This window comes from Tachypleus tridentatus, chromosome 12 (assembly GCF_004210375.1).
Source record: "Tachypleus tridentatus isolate NWPU-2018 chromosome 12, ASM421037v1, whole genome shotgun sequence".
Taxonomy (NCBI): domain Eukaryota; kingdom Metazoa; phylum Arthropoda; class Merostomata; order Xiphosura; family Limulidae; genus Tachypleus; species Tachypleus tridentatus.
In genome coordinates, this window is record NC_134836.1 from 32,564,295 (window position 1) to 32,587,025 (window position 22,731).

At 33.4% G+C, this 22,731-nt stretch overlaps 1 protein-coding gene across 4 annotated transcripts in view; it reads left to right on the forward strand.

Annotated features, from left to right (window-relative positions):
• The first annotated feature begins 2,188 nt into the window (after positions 1-2,188).
• r (carbamoyl-phosphate synthetase 2, aspartate transcarbamylase, and dihydroorotase rudimentary) overlaps positions 2,189-22,731 on the forward strand; it is a 271,962-nt gene continuing 251,419 nt past the window's right edge. The window contains exon 1 of one of the 4 annotated variants that reach the window (XM_076473756.1): positions 2,189-2,321. Coding sequence is in view for 2 of the 4 variants with exons in the window: in XM_076473753.1 (XP_076329868.1) it covers positions 14,298-14,303 (6 nt within the window). In the remaining 2 variants the exon portion in view is untranslated. Of the gene's footprint in view, positions 2,322-14,222; positions 14,315-14,944; positions 15,060-22,731 lie in introns of those variants that run through there. The other 3 variants (XM_076473755.1, XM_076473753.1, XM_076473754.1) reach the window with 3 other exon arrangements.

Consider the following 22,731-nt stretch of genomic DNA (forward strand, 5'->3'; position numbering starts at 1 on the left):
ATGCTTTCTGTATGGATAATGCCCTCAACCTTATCAATGTGGGATTCTAGCTGTAGTGTGAGAGGGTAAATATGATTTGGGAGTTATCATTTTCTTAAATTGAAAATTTATTTCTAATAATACTAACCTCCTTTCATGCTTTCCCACCCTTCCACCTAAAAACTGGTGTTAGAGAGTTGGATTGAGTCAATTTTGACAGTGATAACATAATCTGAATGAGGTGCTTATATACAGTAACAGGACAGAGGGAACATTGACAAAGGTGGAGAGTGTCACAAGAGAAATATTGCTAAGGGTAATAAAGTAGCGAGCAGGCAAGAAAAAATCATACCAATGCTCAGACAGGCAAAGAAAAAACCTTGATGGTTGAGTAATAATTGTAAGTATTAGAGTGGTAAGTATTAGTGGAAATACATTTTTGATTTAACAGATTGTTACCTTTTCTAACAGAGTAGTTAGCCTTTGGTACAGATTGCCTTCAGATGTTGTGAAAGCAGCAAATTTGATTTTATTAGAACGTTTGAAAACTGTATGACTGAGAAAAGCTGGCTTTGAGTTTTGTTTATTATATTATTTAATCATTTTAGTCCAGTTTAGAAGATGGGGCAGCCTAAATGGAACAATATGCCCCTTGTTACCCATAAACTATGTGCTGTAGCTATTTGTTTGTCAATTTAGCATTATTGTTATTTTGAATACTGTATTTCTAAACAAATAGGTTAGTAAGATGCATGTACAACTGAATTAATTTAAGTTACACAGTATTTCTATGCATTTTGTAACATTTAATGTTACATATTATGAGATAATTAGTCCATAAATGTACCATATACATTTAAAATATCTAAAACATCTTTATATTCTTTGGGCATTGTACAAAGATTTTAATTCTCCATACAATTTGATCCTACGAATGTTAAAACGGAATTTATTTAAAAAACGTTTTTTTCTCATTCCTTTATCTGCAACTTTTACAAAATTATTTTTTAGCATTGTAATGCATTCATATTTGTATTTTTTACAGAACTATAGACATGGTTATTTTCTGGTGCACCATCAAACATATGTCCATATAAATAAAGAGAAAATGCCATTCAAAAAGTACCTCAAAATCTTCAGTCTGTATTCCAAGGCTGGTTATAGTTACTTGAGGAAGTTCATCATTTGTTCACTTCAGAAATCTTTCAAACATTGTTATGCTGCTTGACATATTTTAATTACACTCGCCAATATCTAACCATTTCTTAATTTTACTTTATTGTGAAATTGGCACATTTCTAGAATTTTCATTTGTCAAAGCTTCCACTCCAAACAGACTGTGCAATGCATTATTTTTTGTGCCATTTGATTGTACAAACAGCCTAGTATCCTACAACTACTTCCTTATCAGTAGAAAAGGGTTTGTAATTTGATGCATCTATGTAATCATGGCCAACCTCTATGGACTTGTGTATTTCAAAATTATAATTGCACATCTCACATTTCTAACACAGCTGTAGAACCATTACAAAGTGCCATGTGATTTTTGTGGCATGTAAAATGATGTTTCATGCCTAGCATGTTATTTTTAGTAATAATTTAATGTTGTTTTAATTTATGGTTCATGAGCAGTCTTTTTTTTATGCAACTGTGAACTGTGTAACAGTAGGATTGCTATTATAATAGCAAAATGACTAAACAGCAGAAATATCATTCCAAGTGATCCTGGTAGAGATCTTTTGATAAGTAATAAAATCAAATCGCGTATACGCTCGTGCATCATATAGTTGGCGCATAAAAATATAGCTTACAAAAACGACAAAAAACTGATAAATTAATTTATTCTAATCCTGCTTAAAAAAATTTCAAGTGTCGCGGCTATTGAATATCCCCTCTTGTTTATTTCAGGAATGAATAGTGAGATTATTATAATAAATTAACGGTTGATATTTGAATATAAAACTATTTTTTATTCTGACAGTCAGTAGATCAAAGTAAAACAAACAAACGAAGTTGCACTTCCACATGAGTTTGTTACCAGAACTGCCTAAGGTTTACAGTAGGAAAAGTACACGAACATTTGTGTTGTAAACCACTGAAGAGTATCCCTGTTGCTCAATGAAGTCAAAGGTCGTCAGAGCTGATTGGGTTAAAACACCAGCAGTCTCAGTTGAAACATTATTTACAGCTGTAATAATATACGTTATAGGTTTTGTTTAAGCTGCGTACTCTATTTAGTATTTCGTGCTAGACATTGGTACGACACATATCCCAAAATTTATTTTATAGTTGTGTTTGCAGGGAAATATAATTAGTTTTCAGTTGAAAAAAGAAAGAAAGAGGTAAGTTGTTTATTAAGCTCCAATTTAGATTTTTGTAGTAAATCTTTTGTAGTTTCTGGTAATCGTTATTTGCACTATTATTATATAATTTTTCTTTATTTGAAAATCGATGCTTTGCTACTGAGATTTTTTGTTTTTCATAAAAATCATTGTTTAAAAGTAATCCAACAAAAAGCAGATCGAAACTTGATATTTCAATATCGAAGAAATACAGAGTAACATTGTTTGTGTTAGAAACTAAATGACATCAAACTTATATTAAACAGTTTGAATCAATTTCAAATCGAAAAAAAAAATCTTGGCATCAATTGAACTAGAAGACTAACACTGCCGATAATACTATATTACATTTAGCTGCATTATTTAATGAACTAACGTTTGTTTCTCTATATGTTATGTATGTACAACTGCTGTACGTCACATGAAATATAGATTCCTTCAGATTCGTATAATTTTATTATCTGGTTGGTCAACTATAGAGAGATGTTGAATCGTAAACATGTTTTTGACGTTTTGAAACAAATTTGATTCTAACTTCGAAGATCAAAGACGTGTTGTAAGAATTTGTCTTTATTTTATTAAGTTAATAGTTGAGGCAATGAAGTTTTTTCCAGTTAAGTGGCTTTTTTATTTTTATTCATAGTGTTTTTATTTGTATTCGCGGTGAGTTCATGTACGAATGGTTATTTTAAAACAGTAGTACAAACGTAACAAGAATAATGACAAAGATCTAGTTCATGTAAAATTTCCACAGTACATATACTATGCAAGGGCTGGTTAAACTATAACCGAGTATACAATCCCAACTGTAAAGTGTATGTTTCTAAGTTTGTATTTAAGAAAAATAACTAAAACAAAATCACTAGACTATTGGCTAGGGTGCTTGACTCACAATCTGCAGGTCACAGGTTTGAGTCCCTTTACCAAAGCTTCTCGTTTTTTCAGCGAGTTATAATAATCAATATCACTTTTGTTGGTAGAAAGTACACCAAACGTTGGCGGTGGATAGTGTGGACTACCTGTCTTCCCTCTGAATTTAACAAAACAAACAAACAAACGAGATAATTACTCGCGAAATGACGATATACCATGCAACAATGAAGACGCCCAAGACTATAATTTTGCATGTTAATGTTCAGGCATAAAGTTACATTCCAAGTTTATATGTTGACCTTTTCCATTTGCAGGATTGTTGAAATGCCCCCAAGAATATGTGGAGTGGTTACAATCCATGCACAAGTTTGCGTGATAACTCAATGAAATAGTATCAGTTCAGATAAAGAAACTCGAGTATATCTCATCAGTATTTAACTGATTCAGAACTGGCTGGGCTGAAACTTATCTTGTACTGCTGTGACTCGTTACACCAAACTACGAGATTCATTGAAACTGAGAAGACTTTGCAACATTGGATCTATTAAGAAGCAAAGGGGCCCAGCATGGCCAGGTGGGTTAAGGTGTGTGACTCGTAATCTGAGGGTTGAGGGTTCGCATCTCAGTCACACCAAACGTGCTCGCCTTTTAGCCGTGGGGGTGTTATAATGTGACGGTCAATTCCACTATTCGTTGGTAAAAGAGTAGCCCGGTGAGTGGTGATGACTAGCTGCCTTCCCTCTAGTCTTACACTGCTAAATTAGGGACGGTTAGTGCAGATAGCCCTCGTGTAGCTTTGCGCGAGATTCAAAAACAAACAAAACAAACCTGAGAAGAAAAGAGTGGACATGTTGAAGCTGCACATGATTATCTGGCAAAATAATAATAATAACAGACATTACATGAATGAGTGACACACTTGCAGAAATGGCTAAAACAGTGACACTGACTTCCAGGTTGCTATGGTTGTAAATGAATGATAAGTAATGTCCTTTACGATGGTTATGTGATCTACCCTCTGTGTAAGGTAGTTTGAAAAAACAACAAAGTTTAGTTTCTGTGCTCTATAGCGGTGTTTCATGGTAAAATTTTCATACTATATTTATTTTATCCATTTATTACAACTGTTACAAACAGTGCATTGTGATAGCTAGAGAACCTAGAAGTTAAGCAGGTGACCGTGTATTAATTACAGCAAGTATATAGAACACCAGTGATACCGTTGGATACATTTGTTAATTTTGCATATATATCTTACGAATCGTAATGTTTGTCCGAACGTTAGTCTGTTTCCCATTTGAAAAGCTGTGCACACAAACAAAGCTCAACATTTACTTTTGAAATAAGGGGAAAAGGTTTGAATAATTTTAATATTAAATTTTATTTCGGAAGCAAGATATTCTACACTAAATTGTTAGGAATTATTTACACCGTCATTCACATTTCAAAATGTGATAACCTAAAGAATAAAAATGTAGACTTCTGTTTGTTATAGTTGAGTGGCTCTTAGCATGAAATGCTGAACAATTCGTTTTCGTGGTGGGCAGTATAAGCAGCCCAGAGCTTTGACTCTGAGTTAAATCAAGATTGCAACACAATTAACCTTTTTAGAGTCCGTGACATAATTTCAGTTCATAGATTAAGCTAAACTTTTACCATCAGAGTGGCCAGGTGGTTAAGATGCTCGATTCGTAAAAGCCTGCTTAAAGAATGGCTTCAACTCAGGAAATATAACCTACAACTTTCCAGAGGCAAAACCTTTTACAAAACGTTTTGTCACTAGGAGTATATGGTGTAAAGTAGGAACATGTTATGCACAACATTTCATTTACAAAAGTAGAACACTTAATCTGAAAAACCTATAAACCGAATAAAATTATATGCATGCAAAACACAGGATGTCCAGAATCTATATCTAACAGTATTATTCTCTGGTATCAGTGATTTCAGGTTGAGGAATCAAAACACCTGCCGTAGTTGCGATGCAATGTTTCAATTGCCAACACTATGAATATGTGACGGAAGTCTGCAAATCTTTCCCGTGATGTGTGGGAAGTAATGGAGATCACACATCGCCCAGAAGAACATGAAAACCATTACTGCTGCATCTGTAAACAGCAACACATAACGAACTACAAAGGTTGTTAAAAAAACGTAAATAAATCAAAACAAGTATGTATAACATACGCCATAACACTGCAGAAAGAACTAAACAAAACGAAAAAAGAACCACATACAATAAACAATCACAAAGATATCATTCTTCCAGAGGCCCGGCATGGCCAGGTAGTTAGGGCACTTGACTCGTAATCCGAGGGTTCGAATTCCAGTCACACCAAACATGTTCGCCCTTTCAGCCGTGGGAGCGTTATAATATGACGGTCAATCTCACTATTCGTTGATAAAAGAGTAGCTTAAGAGATGGCAGTGGATGGTGATGATTAGCTGCCTTTTCTCTTGTCTTACAATGCTAAATTAAGAATGGCTAGCGCAGATAGCCTTCGTGTTGCTTTGCGCAAAATAAAAAGAAAGTTATAGAGGACGGATACTGTTGCTTGTAACACGTATTGCTCATTACTACTAAACTTATACTATCATGGAGAAGTTTAAGTTCTGATTTTACATGAAACATATTTATAACTGTGCTATGTTAGGACCATGAAGCAAGCTTGAACATGACAAATTCATCATACTTATGCAGTGCAGATCAGGTTAAAGAAAAATAAGCCTGTATATAGAAAATTTGTTATACAAATAAAATATACAAGGAACACAGGAGAAACGTTTTCAGGTTTTTTACCGTTGTATCATATACTGATTATAATTTCCAGTCAAAATAAATACAGACTGACTGTGAATAAGAGATGAGTTTCAGAATGTTGTGTAAAGTGTCTGGCCATGAGATCATAAGCTCTATTTTGACCATGGAAAATAGCACTTGATGACAGCTAATGAAACTCTCAGGTCATCCCGTAAGTAATGTCCAAAAAATCTAATACCGAAAGTGCATCATCATTTCTGTGTTTGTAGGAGGCTTTAATGACTAAAATATGTAGTAGGACGTGTATATAAATGTCCAAACAAATAAACGAAACTAACCCAACTCCACTTTTTCAGATCATTAACCAAATAAACCCTAATGAAGATGGATGTGTCTGAGGACCACATTAGGAATATAATGCTTTATGAGTTTTTTAAAAAAAGACAATAATGCAGCAGAAATTACATGAAACATTCAAAGTGTTTATAGAGTCTTTCAATGAAAGAAAATGTCGAAGGTGGTTTCAGATGTTCAGATCAGGTGACTACAGCTTAAGTGATGCGCCGTGTTCAGGTCGTCTTGTTGAGTTTAATGATGACTTGCTACTGGCTGTACTTGATGAAGATTGTGCTGTAACAGTTGAAGAACTAGCATAGAACTACCCTCTCCACATTCTTTTCCTCCAAACCCCAGGAACTTTATAGAAGTGGCATTCAGAAGCTTGTGAATCGTTGGCAGAAAGTAATTAATAATAATGAAACATACATTATTGATTAAGTAACATTAAAAGTGTTTGAAATCCTTTCTCTTTTTCTAAACCTAAAATCGCACATTACTTAAGGGATGACCTAATAGAACATTGGTGTCTGGGAAGCAGTTTGTGATAGGTAAGACAACTACAACATTAATGAGAGATAAATATAGATTACATTTGTGTACCATACCATGAAGACCGTGTAAGTTTGATTTTACATGAGAAATCTCTATATGTGTGCTCAGAAGAAAACAACACGCGTATGCAATGTGCAAATCAGGTGGGCCCGGCATGGCCAAGCGTGTTAAGGCGTTCAACTCGTAATTCGAGGGTCGAGGGTTCGAATTCCGGTCGCACCAAACATGCTCGACCTTTCATCGTTATAATGTGACGATCAATCCCACTATTCGGTGGTAAAAGAGTAGCCCAAGAGTTGGCGGTGGGTGGTGATGACTAGCTGCCTTCCTTCTAGTCTTACACTGCTAAATTAGGGACGGCTAGCGCAGATAGCCCTCGAGTAGCTTTGCGCGAAATTCAAAACAAACAAGCAGATGAGTAACAAGTAACGTATCTAACTGAACTTCGTCATATCTTTGCAGTAAAGAAAGGAAGAAAACAAAGTAATCTGCAGATCATTTTACGCATTTTTACCAAAACAACTATGTTTATTGACTTTGTCAACTTTATGCATGGAAACCGTAACTTTTAAATGAATTTAAATTTTGGAAAAAGGTTGTAAGACAATGGGAAAAAGTAAATATGTAACATGGAGACATGTTATACTTTATATGACTTTGGCTATAAAAAAGTACAGTATTTATTTGATGCTTTTGTTCTCTAGGCACGTGTTAAACATATCGTAGGGTGTTTAAGCTTACAGATGGAATAAAATGGGGCGAGCCAAGTCTTGCATTGAGAATGTACAACATTACAGCTGCTCGCCTAGTGGTTTAAATTTCCTATTAAGCAGAATGCGAGTGTGTATCTTGTATTCATGCATGTACTTGCACACTTATAATATTATATATGGTAAACTTTCAGAACATCAATACGTGCATATTTGTACATGATAGAGGCGTTGCGGATTCAAGGCACTGTCAAACGGAATAGTGGCAAGGGCTCCATGAGCCAATGCTTGTGAGCAGTACTGGACCAAGACGATCGTAGGGCCTAGGCACCTTCTGTTCGTAGGTCCTAGGTGCTGTGTCTATTGTGCCTGATAAGTAAACCGGCCCTGCTTATGAATATGTATAGTTATATAAGCTAAACAGTCACAAAAATAGTACGTACGTCTATACTTATATAAGATAAACATTAATATGAAAAAGGAACGTTCATACTAATATAAGAAATACATTCATATAATGAGTACATGTAAACTGAAGTAAGGTAAACAGTCATAAAACCTGTAAGTACATACTTATATGTGGCAAAATTCCTGAAGTTATGTTAGTCGCAATGCATAATAAAATTAAAGTCTTAATTTCCCAGAAGATAACAATAAAATAAAAACATTGCTGCTGAAATATAACTGTATTCAACACATGCCACACAAAGTCTGGTTATGAATAGTAGAACTGTGGTAACGGATCTAAACATCGTTAACGAACGTTTTGGAATTACACATCTTCACCAAATTTATTAATATAACATCTGAACAATCCTTAGCATAATTAATTATATTTAGAAATTCAACTAATAATATCAGGAAATTATAAAACATTCAATTAAGAAAGAAAAAAAGAGAAGAGTATGGTTTATTTAAATATTAAATTCTCATGCGCGTTTTTAACGGCCCAATCCTTTGAAATAATATTTATAGTAACTATACAACTCGACGATTTTAAACGATATAAAAAATAACTTAAACCAGTGAAATTTATATCATCGAATGCATAGGGGAGAAGTTTAATTTTTATTTTGTGATCTCTCTCAAGTTACTGTTTTGTAATTAAAGTCCTACCACATGTTTAAAATACACCACAAGATCACTAAAATTTGTTTGTTTGTTTTGAATTTCGCGCAAAGCTACTCGAGGACTATCTGCGCTAGCCGTCCCTAATTCAGCAGTGTAAGACTAGAGGGAAGGCAGCTAGTCATCACCATCCACCGCCAACTCTTGGGCTACTCTTTTACCAACGAATAGTGGGATTGACCGTAACATTATAACGACCCCACGGCTAAAAGGGCGAGCATGTTTAGCGCCACGGGGATGCGAACCCGCGACTCTCGGATTATGAGTCACACGCCTTAACCCACCTGACCATGCCGAGCCTCAGCTCACAAACAGTTTATAATAAAAGTTGAAGGTCCTTGGCTTATTTGGAGAATACATTGACTATAAGCGCTTGTGATCAAACCAATCTTTGCATAGTGTCATGCCTCCCAGTGGCACAGCGGCATGTCTGCGGACTTACAAGTTTAGAAACCAGGTTTCGATACCCGTGGTGGGGAGAGCACAGATAGCCCATTGTTTAGCTTTGTGCTTAATTACAAGCAAACTTACTGTCATGATCGTGCTTTTTCTGTCTGTGGTCTTATAAGCTTTGGAATGCATGAAATATGTCAAGTCTTGTTAGGCCATATGTCTTTCAACTGGCTGTTTGACTAATGTAAAGACTGATTCGCGACGGATACTTTGAATGGCTAACAATGACTAGAAATGCACTGTATAAGTTTTATTTCTTTGTTTGGAATTAAGCACTAAGTTACACGATGGGCTGTCTATGTTCTGCCCACCACGGGTATCGAAACCCGGTTTCTAGCGTTCTAAGTCCGCAGACACACCGCTGTGCCATTGGGGGGCATATGTATATATACACACACACACACACACATATATATATATATATATAATTAAACAAAACATAATTATATACAATGTAAAAATATTCATAATTTATATTATTTAATAAAAATGTAGCGAGTAATGAATTTTCAAATATAACGTCTACCACCAGTCACTCTAAGAAATATAACGGCGCTACGCACAGTTCTGTATATGGTATTATGAACTGTTGTGGTATCCTTAGCGGTTGATTTTTTTTTAATTTCGCGCTAGCCGTCCCTAATTTAGCAGTATAAGACTAAAGGGAAGGGAGCTAGTCATCACCACCCACCGCCAACTCTTGGGCTACTCTTTTTACCAACGAATAGTGAGATTGATCGTCACATTATAACGCACCACGGCTGAAAAGGCGAGCATGTTTGGTGCAACGGGGATGCGAACCCACGACCCTCAGATTACGAGTCGAACGCCTTAACCCACCTGGCCAGTAACAATAATAAGTTAATTTATTTTGTCAATAAACGTCTACTACAGTCACTTGTACGCCTAATTTCACGAATGAACTTTTGCCATTAATTCCACAACTAAATATATAGTACTGTAGGCTTAAGTTGAAAACATTTCTGTATGAACTGTGAGATATATATCTATTTACATGGATTTAAATAAAAAACAAACATGTAATTCACAAAATAACTTAGTAGAATAAATGTAACAATTTTAACCACGAACACTGAACTAATTTTCTGACACTGAACTAAATATCTCGCTAATTGATTACTCAGATTTATACCCTGCTCCTTTTAGTTCATACAGTTAGTTAGTGGACAACAAAAAACAAAAACAATTCCCTTTAAAAATGTCATATCTTCTATTAGACAACAAAAAAATGTGAAACTATATGTTTTTAAAGTGCACTCGACGAGATCTGTTCAAATATGATTTTAAATCATATATTTGCACTGCCTTTTCTAAATACCTGAGATTTTCATGATTTTAATTACATATTCTCATAAGAAGTACTGTGCATCTGCTGTATTTTGTTAAACCTTCATACTCCAGTTAGCTTACAAAATGAGCCAACAAGTTTCTTTGTAATAGTCGAATGTAAAAATGAAACTTAATTTAACACAAACAAGTTTTACAAGTTAATATTTAGTTGGCATTCCTTTGAATTTTAGTACTGCTTCACATCGATGTGGCATACTTTCAATGTATTTGTGCATCTAATCCTGAGTAATTGACTGCCATCCTTCTTTAATATATTCATAAAGTTCATCTTCAATGTTTGGTTTGCAATCTCAGCCCATAAATTTTATATCGGATTGATATCATGTGATTCACCTGGCCATTCCATAACATCAATTCTTATATTTCTATATTATATTCTATATAAGATATAATATATTTTAACGATTTTACAATTGCAGAGAAACTAACGTTATATGACATTTGTTTATCTCTAGTCTGTACAGAGTGACTATTTGCTATCAGAGATTTTCTGCATTGTTAATTCTTGATGCACAAAATAATTAATTTCTGTCAGGTTTTATAATGCCACGATTCTTTACAGTAAATTCCTGTGACTTGTCAGTAGTAAAGTTCAACGACAAACGTATAACACCCTATTCACTTGTTATAAAAAGTATATTACTTAATATATCATTATTCGTAACACAGTTAATCATCACAGTTGTATCCAGAACTTTAACGAATTGTTTTCTTTTGTCAAAGTACACACAGGCTGGTTCAGTTATTTTGGAACACAACTGACAACAGAATAATTCTTCTTCTCCACTCTATTATTACAATAAGGCACGAGTCGAGTGCCTTAACCATCTGGCTATGCCAGGCCGTCTAGAGATGAGGATGCTGTTTGGTCTTCTGGTTGTTTATTTTTTTAATTTCACACAAAGCTACACGAGAGCTATTTGTGCGAGCTATTTGTACCGTATGGTTTATATACTGGCGAAACTCATGATAACTCAGTCTATATCTATCTATATCTCTTTTACTTTTATTTAATTTCTATCACATTTTGTACATGTATTTATGAATAACCCAGTTTAGGCCTAGAACTTTCTAAACACGACTAGATATACGATACAACAGTACTTAGATAAATCAACAAGAAAACTGATTCAGAAGGTTTTAATAACATGACGTCAATTCACAGCAAATGATTCGTAAACAATTAAGTAAGCAAACTTGCATTAACTGTCTCTTCAGAACAAAACAAACAAACAAAAACTTGCTTTAACCTTCGAAATACATAACCTAAATAATACTTAAACTTAAAATCAACAGTCGTGTATATCTAACAGTTTTAAACTCACATCATTTGCATGCGCATCTTTCAGTTAAGCGAACTCACCATCACATCAGGATCTCACATCCTGGATTATACTTCGTTGTTCTTTAGGTTGGCTACTTCTAATATCTCATGATTCCTTCTTTTTCAGGCCCGGTATAGCTAGGCGGCTAAAGCACTCAACTCGCAATCCTAAGGTCGTGGGTTCGAATCCCCGTCACACCAGACATGCTCGCCCTTTCAACTGTGGGTGCGTTATAATGTGACGGTCAATCTCACTTTTCGTTGATAAAAGAGTAGCCCAAGAGTTGGCGGTGGGTGGTGATGAATAGCTACCTTTCCTCTTGTCTTGCACCGCTAAATTAGGGGCAGCTCGCACAAATAGCTCTCGTGTAGCTTTGTGTGAAATTAAAAAAATAAACAACTAGAAGACCAAACAGCATCCTCATCTCTAGACGGCCTGGCATAGCCAGATGGTTAAGGCACTCGACTCGTATTCCGAGGGTTGCGGGTTCGAATCCCGTCGCACCAAACATGCTCGCTCTTTCACCCGTGGGGACGTTATAATGTTACGGTCAATCCCACTATTCGTTAGTAAAAGAGTAGCCCAAGAGTTGGCGGTGGGTGGTAATGACTAGCCGCATTCTCTCTAGTCTTACACTGCTAAATTAGGACGGCTAGCGCAGATAGCCCTCGTGTAGCTTTGCGCGAAATCCAAAATAAACCAAACCATCTTTAGACAGAGATGTAATTTGGAAAATTAGAATAAAAAGAGATGAGCCACATTCATTGTTGTGTAATAGGAAGGTGGTGCATTCATGTTTATGATCAATTGACCATCATCATCATCATCATCTCTAGCTTCACAGTTTGTTTGACACAGTTTTGCTCTAATAGATGGTGTGTTTGATTTTCATATGTCTTTAATTTTTGCTTTCATTTTCAGCTCATTAAATGGAATGTCAAGTGGACAAAATCGAGCATTTTCGACACCATCTGCTTTTTGCATTTAATTTCTTGCAATTTCGTTTAAAACAATGCATACTATATACCTAGGTATTACATGAAATAAAGTATCATAATAAATGTTTTGGGTGTAATGTGTTCATGCATTGAAGAATTGTATAGTCTTGCATGTAATGCTTGAATGAAATTATTTAAAAACGCTCACGAATTATTCCTCAACCTAATATATATATATACACACACACACACAAACACATAGATAAGTTTGTTTGTCGTTAAACACAATACTACACATGGGGTTGTCTTTGCTGTGCCCACAACAGATATCGAAAGTCAGTTTTTAGTGTTATAGGGGGGGGTGTATATCTAATGAAATATAGATTTATTGTAAAGGGTTCACAAGAGAGATAATAGAATGACTTTGGTAATGCAAAGTATATCTTGTAGGGATAGATTAAGATCCTAAATTTATTTTCTCGTAGGAAAGAAAGATCAGAGATTTTGATGATCTTATTGAAATTGAGAAGATTACCTGAGGGATTGAAAGGAGGAAGGTTTAGATATCTTTGTGCTATATTTTGAAGACATTAGAGGCAGTTTTCCCCGTATGTTATAACAGTTAAATGAGTACTTTTTTAAAATGCAGTACTCTTTGTGACTAGTGAAATCAGGATCAATTGTTTTTTGTTTCCAATATCAAAAACTCTATATTAACATAATTAAGTACGAACAATTGTAAAATCTTATACGTTTATACAAAAAAAGTGAAAACAAACATCAATAATTATGAAAATTATTCATTTAGAAATTTATATAAAAAAACTATCTCTGTAACTTTAAATAACGATAACAGTTGGTTAATTGACTTGTTGTCGTTTGCTTTCTTATAATTGCTGGGTTCACAGAAGGGAAACTAACCCCTGATTTATCGTTCTAAATCCGTAGACTTACCGCTGTATCACCGGTGGACGTAATTGATTTGTTGATCAGTTGTTTGTGTGATATTATATCACAATAAAACTGATAATAATTTTCAACAAATATTTCTTCACTAGTTTTGTGGTTTACATTGAGACGGAGCATAACAGCATTTCACCCACACATTCATTAAATTCTTATAATTAATTTGCATTATCTATCAATTATTGTGTTGTATACCATTTGATTTCTGTAAAGTCTGTTTTTTTATGAGCCATATTTCATTGGCTTATGCAATATAAATCGCATTTATGATTGGCAATTATCATATACGGAACGGTATTTAGAACAATAACATATGTAATTCTAATTTAATAATTAGCATCTTTATTCAGCTTTTACAAGAGAAAAAAAAATCATCATAACATTTTAGCAATGAAATCCAAACTTTTGAGCAAATTATTTAGACAAATAGAAAGTGTATATAAAGATTTGAATAAAAGAGCTGCTTCATAATAATTTGTCAAAGTGTGTGAAAGTAAGGCTGTCGAGGCCGATAGTTGACTGTGTCATACATGTTCTAATATGAGCAGTCAAGCAATGACATGGAGGTAAGCAACAAGTGGGTATAATTTTTTTAAAACAAAAACCCATAAAACTCTTATAATCATAATTTCAGGGGATTATTTTTAGAGGCTTACTGAAGGTAAATTTACAATCACCTTCATTTAGACAGAAGCAATTCAGAGACTGCTTTGAAATATCATGCGCTAAGTGTTTGATTAGAAAATTTTCATAAGTGTAATTATTATCAAGTCACGCGCCTGCTCACTCACTCGCTCCCACACGCATACACATACAACAAAGATCAAGGTGCAAAGCGTCAGATCTCGAGGTGTTTAAGCAAATATGGTTAATCACGTGCTTGACGAATAGCCATTGAAAATTAAGAGTAATAAATACAGATAAATTAATTCTTTTATTTTTAAGAGTGCGATAGGTCATAACGATAGAAAAGAGAAAATGCTATAAATCAATAAATTTACACGTTCTCTGACACTTCATAAATAATAAAAATACCTGGCTCAAAGTAATGAATTGCTGTTGGCGTGAGCGCTAGTGGACATGAACACAGCATTACTGTTTGTTTGTTTTTTTAATAAAAAAAAGGTTTTAAGTTTTTAGTTTGTTTTTTCCTAAATTTCAAACTGGTTTTACTGGGACAGCATTGAACTTGCATGACCTAATGGGTCGTTTCTGCCATCTGTAAAGATAGTAAAACAACACAAACTGATAAAGTATTTTAAACACATCGCACTTAAATTGTTGAGTATGTGTTATTAGATGGAAAAGTGCATAAACAAATGGTAAGTGCAAGTAATTAAAAAAAAGGTTACAGCTGAAAAGTAATTTTTTATGTAATACCTTTAAAATTTCCTAATCTATCAAAGCTCAAGAATACTAATATCAGACAAACAAAGAAAATAGAAGGGTAGGCCACATAGCATCCATTGTGTTGAAATTTTCAAGTATAGATTTGTTTTGAATTTTTCTGTTTACAATGCCAGTAAGTCAAATATAAAACAAATAACAGAGGAAATACAACCATCATACAACTTAATGTAACTTCTTGCTAAAATCTGTGTGAGTGAAGAGGTTGCAATGACTTTGTTCGTATTCATGTATATTAAAAGTCAGAAGTTAACATTGACATTTGAAATCCTATCCTTATTCCCCCAAGAGAAGCCAAAAACAAAATAAGGAAAGTTGGGGCTTTTTCATTCACTTTAACTTCAACTTCAGTAAATAGTCTTGAAAAATGACTTTTATGATGCTTGTTGATCATGATGCATTGAAACCCAATGCTCTAAAGTTAAGTTTTGTATATTTGCTATGAAAAAAGAAAATAGCTTGAAGGAAGACCATGAATACAAAAGTAACTGAAGAGTAATGAACACCCCAGATATGAATTGGAAATTAAATATTTTTTAAAGAAGAGCAGACATGTGGTTACTAAGCTAAAGAGGGCTTCAGCAAGTCATTCAGAGGAAAAAAAAAAGTTGCCAAATTAAAAAAAGATGCCATTACTATCTGTAAAAAAAGATGTCTTTATTATAAGTAAAAACAACAACAACCTAAGAGCATGAAAAATGGTACATTTTCCAGAACTCAATAAAAAAACAAAAAAACTGAAGAAAGTAAAAGAAATAAAAGGTTTAAACATTCCAAATAGTTCTTTTTTTGGTGGTAATCTTTTTTTCAAACTTGATATCAATTTTAAAATACTAAGAAAGTGCCTGTTAAAAATGTTCAACTATTAAAGGCCTTGTTAGTCTCACTTAAATGGGTTAAAGGATGGAAAATGAACTTTGGTAGAAATGTAAAAGAAATGCACTTGAGGTATTAAAATTTGTATGTGCTTTCATTCTGAGTGAGACAAGCAAAACACATTAATGCACTGAAATTGTGGAAGATTAAATGTACATTTGGTTTTGGATTGCATTTCTCTCTGAGGAATACATGTTTGAAATGGCTTACTTAATGAAGAAATTTGTGCTGTCAGTTTCAGTTCAACAACTTTTTTAGATAGGTAAACATGTGTTGAGAGTTACACTTACTTTTGGTTTTGATATTTTGAATAGGACTTTTTAGTGGATAAAATGGGAATTAAATAAGCAGAATCAATTTTTGTCACTTAGTTTACTTAACTATCCATATTTGCTGATGATACCAGCTTGTGCCAATAGTGATGAGCATGTTTTTTTGTTATATGAGAATTTGAACAAAGAGTTAAATTATTTTCTTCTAGAAGTGATTTGACTGTAAAAGTTCTTTTCTTTTTGTAGCATGCTAAAATTATTCTTATAATATATATAACAAATAACAATCTATTTAACAACAAGGAATTACTCAATTTTCAAGGCTGTCCTTGCATACTTTCCTTTGAAAAATTGAAATTTGAAACTTACCCTTTACCTTTCAAAAATTCCACAGTTTCCTACCTAACTTTGGTAAAGTGCAAACCTCCACTTTCCAGAATGCTGGCAACAGCAACTTGTTTCATAACTCATTCAGTGTGTTAGATAAATAGAACTGTCATAAGTGGTGCTTAGACTGTTTTTTTCCAAATCATAAACTTGTGCTTTTTTGTTGAGTTCTCTTTCAGAAGCACAAAGAAATCATTATCCTTTATTCAAATTCTAAATCAGATAATATTTCAAACTACAAAGATTGCTTTTCACTTTTTTTTTCAATAGAGAGTAAGAGATCTTAACCTATCCCTGCAAGATAATACATACACCTCTGGAATCATCCAGAGTATATTTTCTGTAATGAAGAACTTACAGTTCTGTCAAAATTTTTATTGATTAAAATGGTGTATTTCTCCTGTTAGTGATAGTGTGTCAATGTCAATTGTATTTATGTGAAAATATCCAGAAGTAGTAGTACTTCTGTACATTTTTTTGATGGAATGAATATGATTCTCCATCATGGTCTCTGTTCTGGAGAGTTTGAAGTACCTTCTACCTAAGTGCTCTGGGGATTATTAGCTGCAATAAAGGTTCTTCAACACATTTTGATGGTTTGTAATGAGAGAAGAACACACCATTCAGCAGTATAACTGAATACACAAGAGCAAGATGTTACTTACATCACTTTGTAGTGGTCACAATTTATGTTATTTGTGGGTTATTTTGCTTGCTCTTCCTAGGATTCTTGATTATCTCTTTGTTAAATTCATCTGAGAGTAGAAATGTAGCTGCTAACATGGTTTTTTTGTAATTGTTGTGGCATTAGTTTTGAAGATTAGAACATTCAGTGAACAGAAATGCTTTCACTAGTTTGCAAAACAATTGATCAGTGCTTTCATTTTTTTTTCTGACACAATGGTTAAAGTTGTATTCTTGTGTCATCATTATCTAGTGCTCAGGTAACTCTCTTGATTTTTATATATTATTAGTCATTTTAGTGATTTGGTCCATTTAAATTGTGAATTTCCCACTGTTGAAGGAAGTAGTAGTAGTAATTATTTAACAGCATTTACTGTTATCTGGAAACCATTCTTTCTTTATTTCACAGATGTTAATATATGGACTGCATAACTTGAGAAACATTATTGGGATTATGACCATAAATATTGTTAGCAGCAAGGTTTTACAAGTGATGAATCAGTGCATTCAAGCACAATAATAGGTTTTTGTTTTATTACTTTGTATTCATCTAGTTCGGGTATTAATATTAATTTAGCCATACTAATTACTAGATATAGCTTTGACCAAATGGTAATAATACTGTTTGATAATACATTCTATGCCATCTTATATCTGATATACTGCTTCATTTCTAATTCCACTGGAATTAGTAGCCAAGATGAATGGGCAGTTTCAGTGAGAATAAACCACCACTTGTACATTATCCAAAGCATTCTTTATAAATTTAAAGGCTTGCCTTTATTAGTACATCCATATACATTTCATATCCAACATAACTAATGCAGAATGAGTGAGGTGACTGTCTTGGCAAAATTGGCCATGAGTTTTTGTTAAAAAGATGTGGAATTCAAGAAGTGGTGAACTTGTAATCTTTTTTCACACTAAAGCTAGTTCTTGAGCACTTATGTTTTGCAGGATTAGTGGACACTCAATCCCAGGACTGTTATTTGATGAAACAGGTTCTGAATGTGTATAAACACACATATATTTTGCTTTCAATCTTAAATCTTTGTTCTAAAACCATCCTCAAGGGGCCTTTTGATCCATCTAGGCTGTTCTATTCACTTAGTGCAAAAAAAACTCAAAACCAGTTCTTAAACATCCTAAAATTCACCACACCTAACACATCTAAAGGCAACCTATTCCAAAGGCCAACCACTCTGTTAGAAGAATAAAGCTGTATCTCATAATTCTACTATTCTCACCTTTAAGTATGAAAAAAAAAAATGCATCAACACTATCTATTCCTGTAACAATCTTAAATACCTGAATCACATCTACTTATCTTTTCAAGAGAAAATAGAGAGATCTTAACCTTTCCTCATGTGATAACCTTTTCATTCCTGTTATTATTACTAGTAGCACTTACTTCTTGGAGCTCTTTCCAACAATGCAATATCCCTTTTAATGTAAGGAGCTTCAGTCTGAACACAGTATTCCAAATGTGGGTTTTAACTGGGAACTAGCAAATGGCATGTACTCTTAAGGAAGCTAGTAGTGAAGATGTGCATTTTGTACTTAGAAGTTATAGGTTGACAGACAAGTTGAATACTATCCTAATTAGAGGCATTAGATTAAGAGAACTGTAGAATGTAGGAAATGGCAAAAGGATTTCACGAGGAGCTTAAGCTTTTACATGCAAAGAATACATCTGCTAACAATGACTTTCAGAAAGTTAAGAGTACTATTTGGGCTAAAAATAGTGTATTTAATTGTAAAATGTCTATTCTGTTGACCAGATGATGAACTGTTGTGGAAGGAAAGGAAACAAAAGGGTCAAAGAAGGATGTGGATGATAAACCTAAGGAGGTTATAGTTATGGGTGATTCATTGACAAGGCATGTGGATAGGATAGTCTGTGGGGTAAACAGGAAGAAGAAATTAGATTATGCTATCAGTGGACATGGATGGAGCATATAATGGACTGAGAAGTAAATATAATAAAAGAGACTAGCAATAATGCACTTTTTGTTGTGCATGTAGGGAAATATTGGTTAGAGGAGTTATTTAATAAGTACAAGGGGTTGATAAAGGCATTTAAGAAAAAGACCATCAGGTAATTTTGTTAGTGATACTTCCAAGAATTAATAGCAGGGGTGAAGTTGTAAGTATGTCACTAGGTTTAAATGACAGGCTTAGTTTAGTATGTAAGGATGAACATATTGGTTGGTTGTACCAATTAGAATAAACTATATGGAAAAAAGAATAAGAGGGAGTAAAAGGTTTAGCATAATATAGAAGTAGTTATAAGGGTAGGCTTAATTGCTGCTATTGTAATTTTAGAAGTATAAGAAATAAGATTGATGACTTTAAAACAGTTATAGCATTGGAGTATTTTAATGTAATGGGAATTAATGAAAAGTGGTTAAAAGTAGATTATTTTGATGACGTAAATATCTTTGAAACATGGAGTTACAGTCTATTTAACAGGGATAGAGAATTAGAGAGAAGGGAAGGAGTTCCTTTATATTGAAAATATGAGTTGCATCTTGTAACTTCAAAATATCAAAAATAACAGCAAGGAGATTGAATTCATTTGAGTTTCTGTTAGTGGTTATCAAGGGAAAAACCTCTTAGTAGGAATTTGTTGTAGACCATCAGATGATACTGATGAAATTAAAGACACACTTTACAATGAGATCAAGATTTCAGCTGTTAAGTCATAATTATGAGTGATTTTAATTTCAGGCATATAGATTGTGAAATGCCAGAGTCAAACAGTGAGGGTGATAGGTTTTTGGAAACTGTTGAAAATGGCTTTCTTCACCAATTAGTCAAGTAACCTGTTAAAAACAATGTTATTTTAGATTGTTAACCTCTAACATAGAAATGATAGAGAGGGTGGGAATTGGCAAACATTTGAGTGCAAGTAGTCATTATTCTATTACATTCAGTGTTTTGCTGCATATCTAGATAAGGAATAATGTTTTGGTTACAAGTTTTAGAAAAGTAAATTTTGTAGGTATACAAAAAGAATTATCTATTGTGAATTAGGCAGCTGAATTATTTGGAGACACTAATCAGATGTGGACAATTTTTAAAGATAAATTTTTAAATCTTCAAAGTAAACATATTCCTTACAGAAATAAGAGGTAGTTACAAGTAAAAAAAAAAAAACAGATTGGCTTACAAAGAATGTAAGAGGTAAAATTAAGAAAAACATAAATGTAAGAGATTTAAATAGACTAGTATGATGGAAAACTTAGAAGAATATAGAAGGTCAAGAAAATTAGAACATTTAAAAGAATGCATGAAAGAAGATTTGTTGAACATGTAAAATTTAAAAGTAAGGATGTCTTTTAAATACATTAAAGGTAAACAAAATGTGAGAAAAGGGGGTAGGGTTCTTGAGGGATGAAAATGTAAGCAGTATTCCACATTTTGTACAGTTGATAATTAGAAAAAAGGTGACTGCATTAATTCTGATTTTTTTAAAGAAAAATTTGGGAAGTTTAAATAACAGTAAGTCTTTTAGAACAGATTATATTTTGTCAAAGCTTTTGAAGGATGTTAATGACTGGATATGCCAGCCACTTTTAAATTATTATTTTTTTATAAGTCCTCAAATAGTGGACAGGTACCAGAGGAATGGAAGTGAGCTAATGTTACTACTCTTTTCAAAGGAAGAAATAAAAATTGTTCTAGTAGTTATAGGCTCTTAAGTCTTACATCAGTTGTAGAAGAAGTTTTGGAAAGGCCTGCATTTAAAATTTCTTATCAACTCATTAACAGCTAAGTTTTTTATCTTGCTGTAGACTTTCTTATATCATCAGTATTATATGGTGATCTTTAACAAATTCCAATTGAAAAGCATTATTTTCTTATGATCATTAACAGAATCCCAAAGAGATTCAACCTTATTACTATTAGCTTGGACATCCTTAACATAGAAAGGATGAAACTCGTATTTTACGTATACAGCCAGGTATCATCTTCTTTTCAGTACCCTGTCTCTGTTCAACAATCTGTAATCCTGTATTTCAAATAAATTACCATCATTATCAAAAATGTTTCCCTTTGATCAGTTATTTAGTTACTCCTATTGTTCCTATTAGTAACTTAAAGTCATCCATTTCGTTTCTTATACTTCTAGCATTACAATAATAATAATTTAGTCTATCAATGAAACTTGTTTCTTGTTCCCATCCTATATTACCATCTACATCTTCTGTTTTGTTATTATTTTGGCTCTCTTTACTGTTTAGTCCCAGTTTAAAGATGCCCTTATAGTTGAGTTTATAGCCCCTGCAAATTAGTCAGCTCTTACCCAAGTTAAATATAAAACACTTCCAAAGAACTGATCCCACAAATCCAACCAGCCAAACCTTCTTTATCCATACTTATTAATGTAAGCCGAGCATTTAGCCCTAATAAACTACTCATAATTTTGTTCCCCAAGTTAAGTCTTAGAAGTATCCCTGACAGAATTAAGTTATTATGGCCTTTTTCTTTGAATGGCTTTGTTTATGCCTTGTACTTAATAAATTCTTCTGATGTGCCATTTCCTACATTATTATTCTCAACATGCACAACAAAAAACACATCATTGCTAACATCCTTTAACTGATGTCAGTTATATCCACCACCTTTGCCCATAGATAGTGTGATATAATTCTTTTTTTCTCTGTTTAACACAGAATGTCCTGTCTACATGGTGTACTAAACAATCATCTATAATAATGACCTCCTTATGTTTTTCATTTTCATCTCTACCTATTTTTTTGTTATCCTTCTCTCCTTTTATTCATTATCTGCACAAGTGAAAGGCTGAAGGCTGGTATTTGGTACTAAATAGAAGCTGCTTATTATGGTTAAATCCATTATTACTAGGACTTTTAGTACTGTTTTTAACTTCTTAAAAGTTGTTATCAGTTACTGTATTTTTCACATGCAAAAATTTAATTTACTTTTAAATCCTGTTCATTTCTCACAGTTTATACTTTTCTTCACTTGTAGCTTCTAACCTATTTAAGGCAGCACTGTCAATATTTCAGGTGATCCATGTTGATATGCATGGGTGTTTTATCAACTGTGCATCACTATTCTTCTTCTCAGATGGCAAGGTTTAACACAAGTGTATAGGTATCCACATCTAGTTTGAAAGGATGTTAATTAACAGTAGAATATTTTCATAATCATTTTGAGAAACTTTCTTCAATATGGCAAAAGAATGATTTGTTTACTGTAAAATATTATGAAAAGGTAATGTATAATAGTTTCATATATTCATTTGTCTTATTTGGGATTTTATTGAGGTATGATTGTTTTGTTCACTTATAGATTTTTAATAGATCAAACCATTATGTTGTTTCCTTGTTCCAAGGGT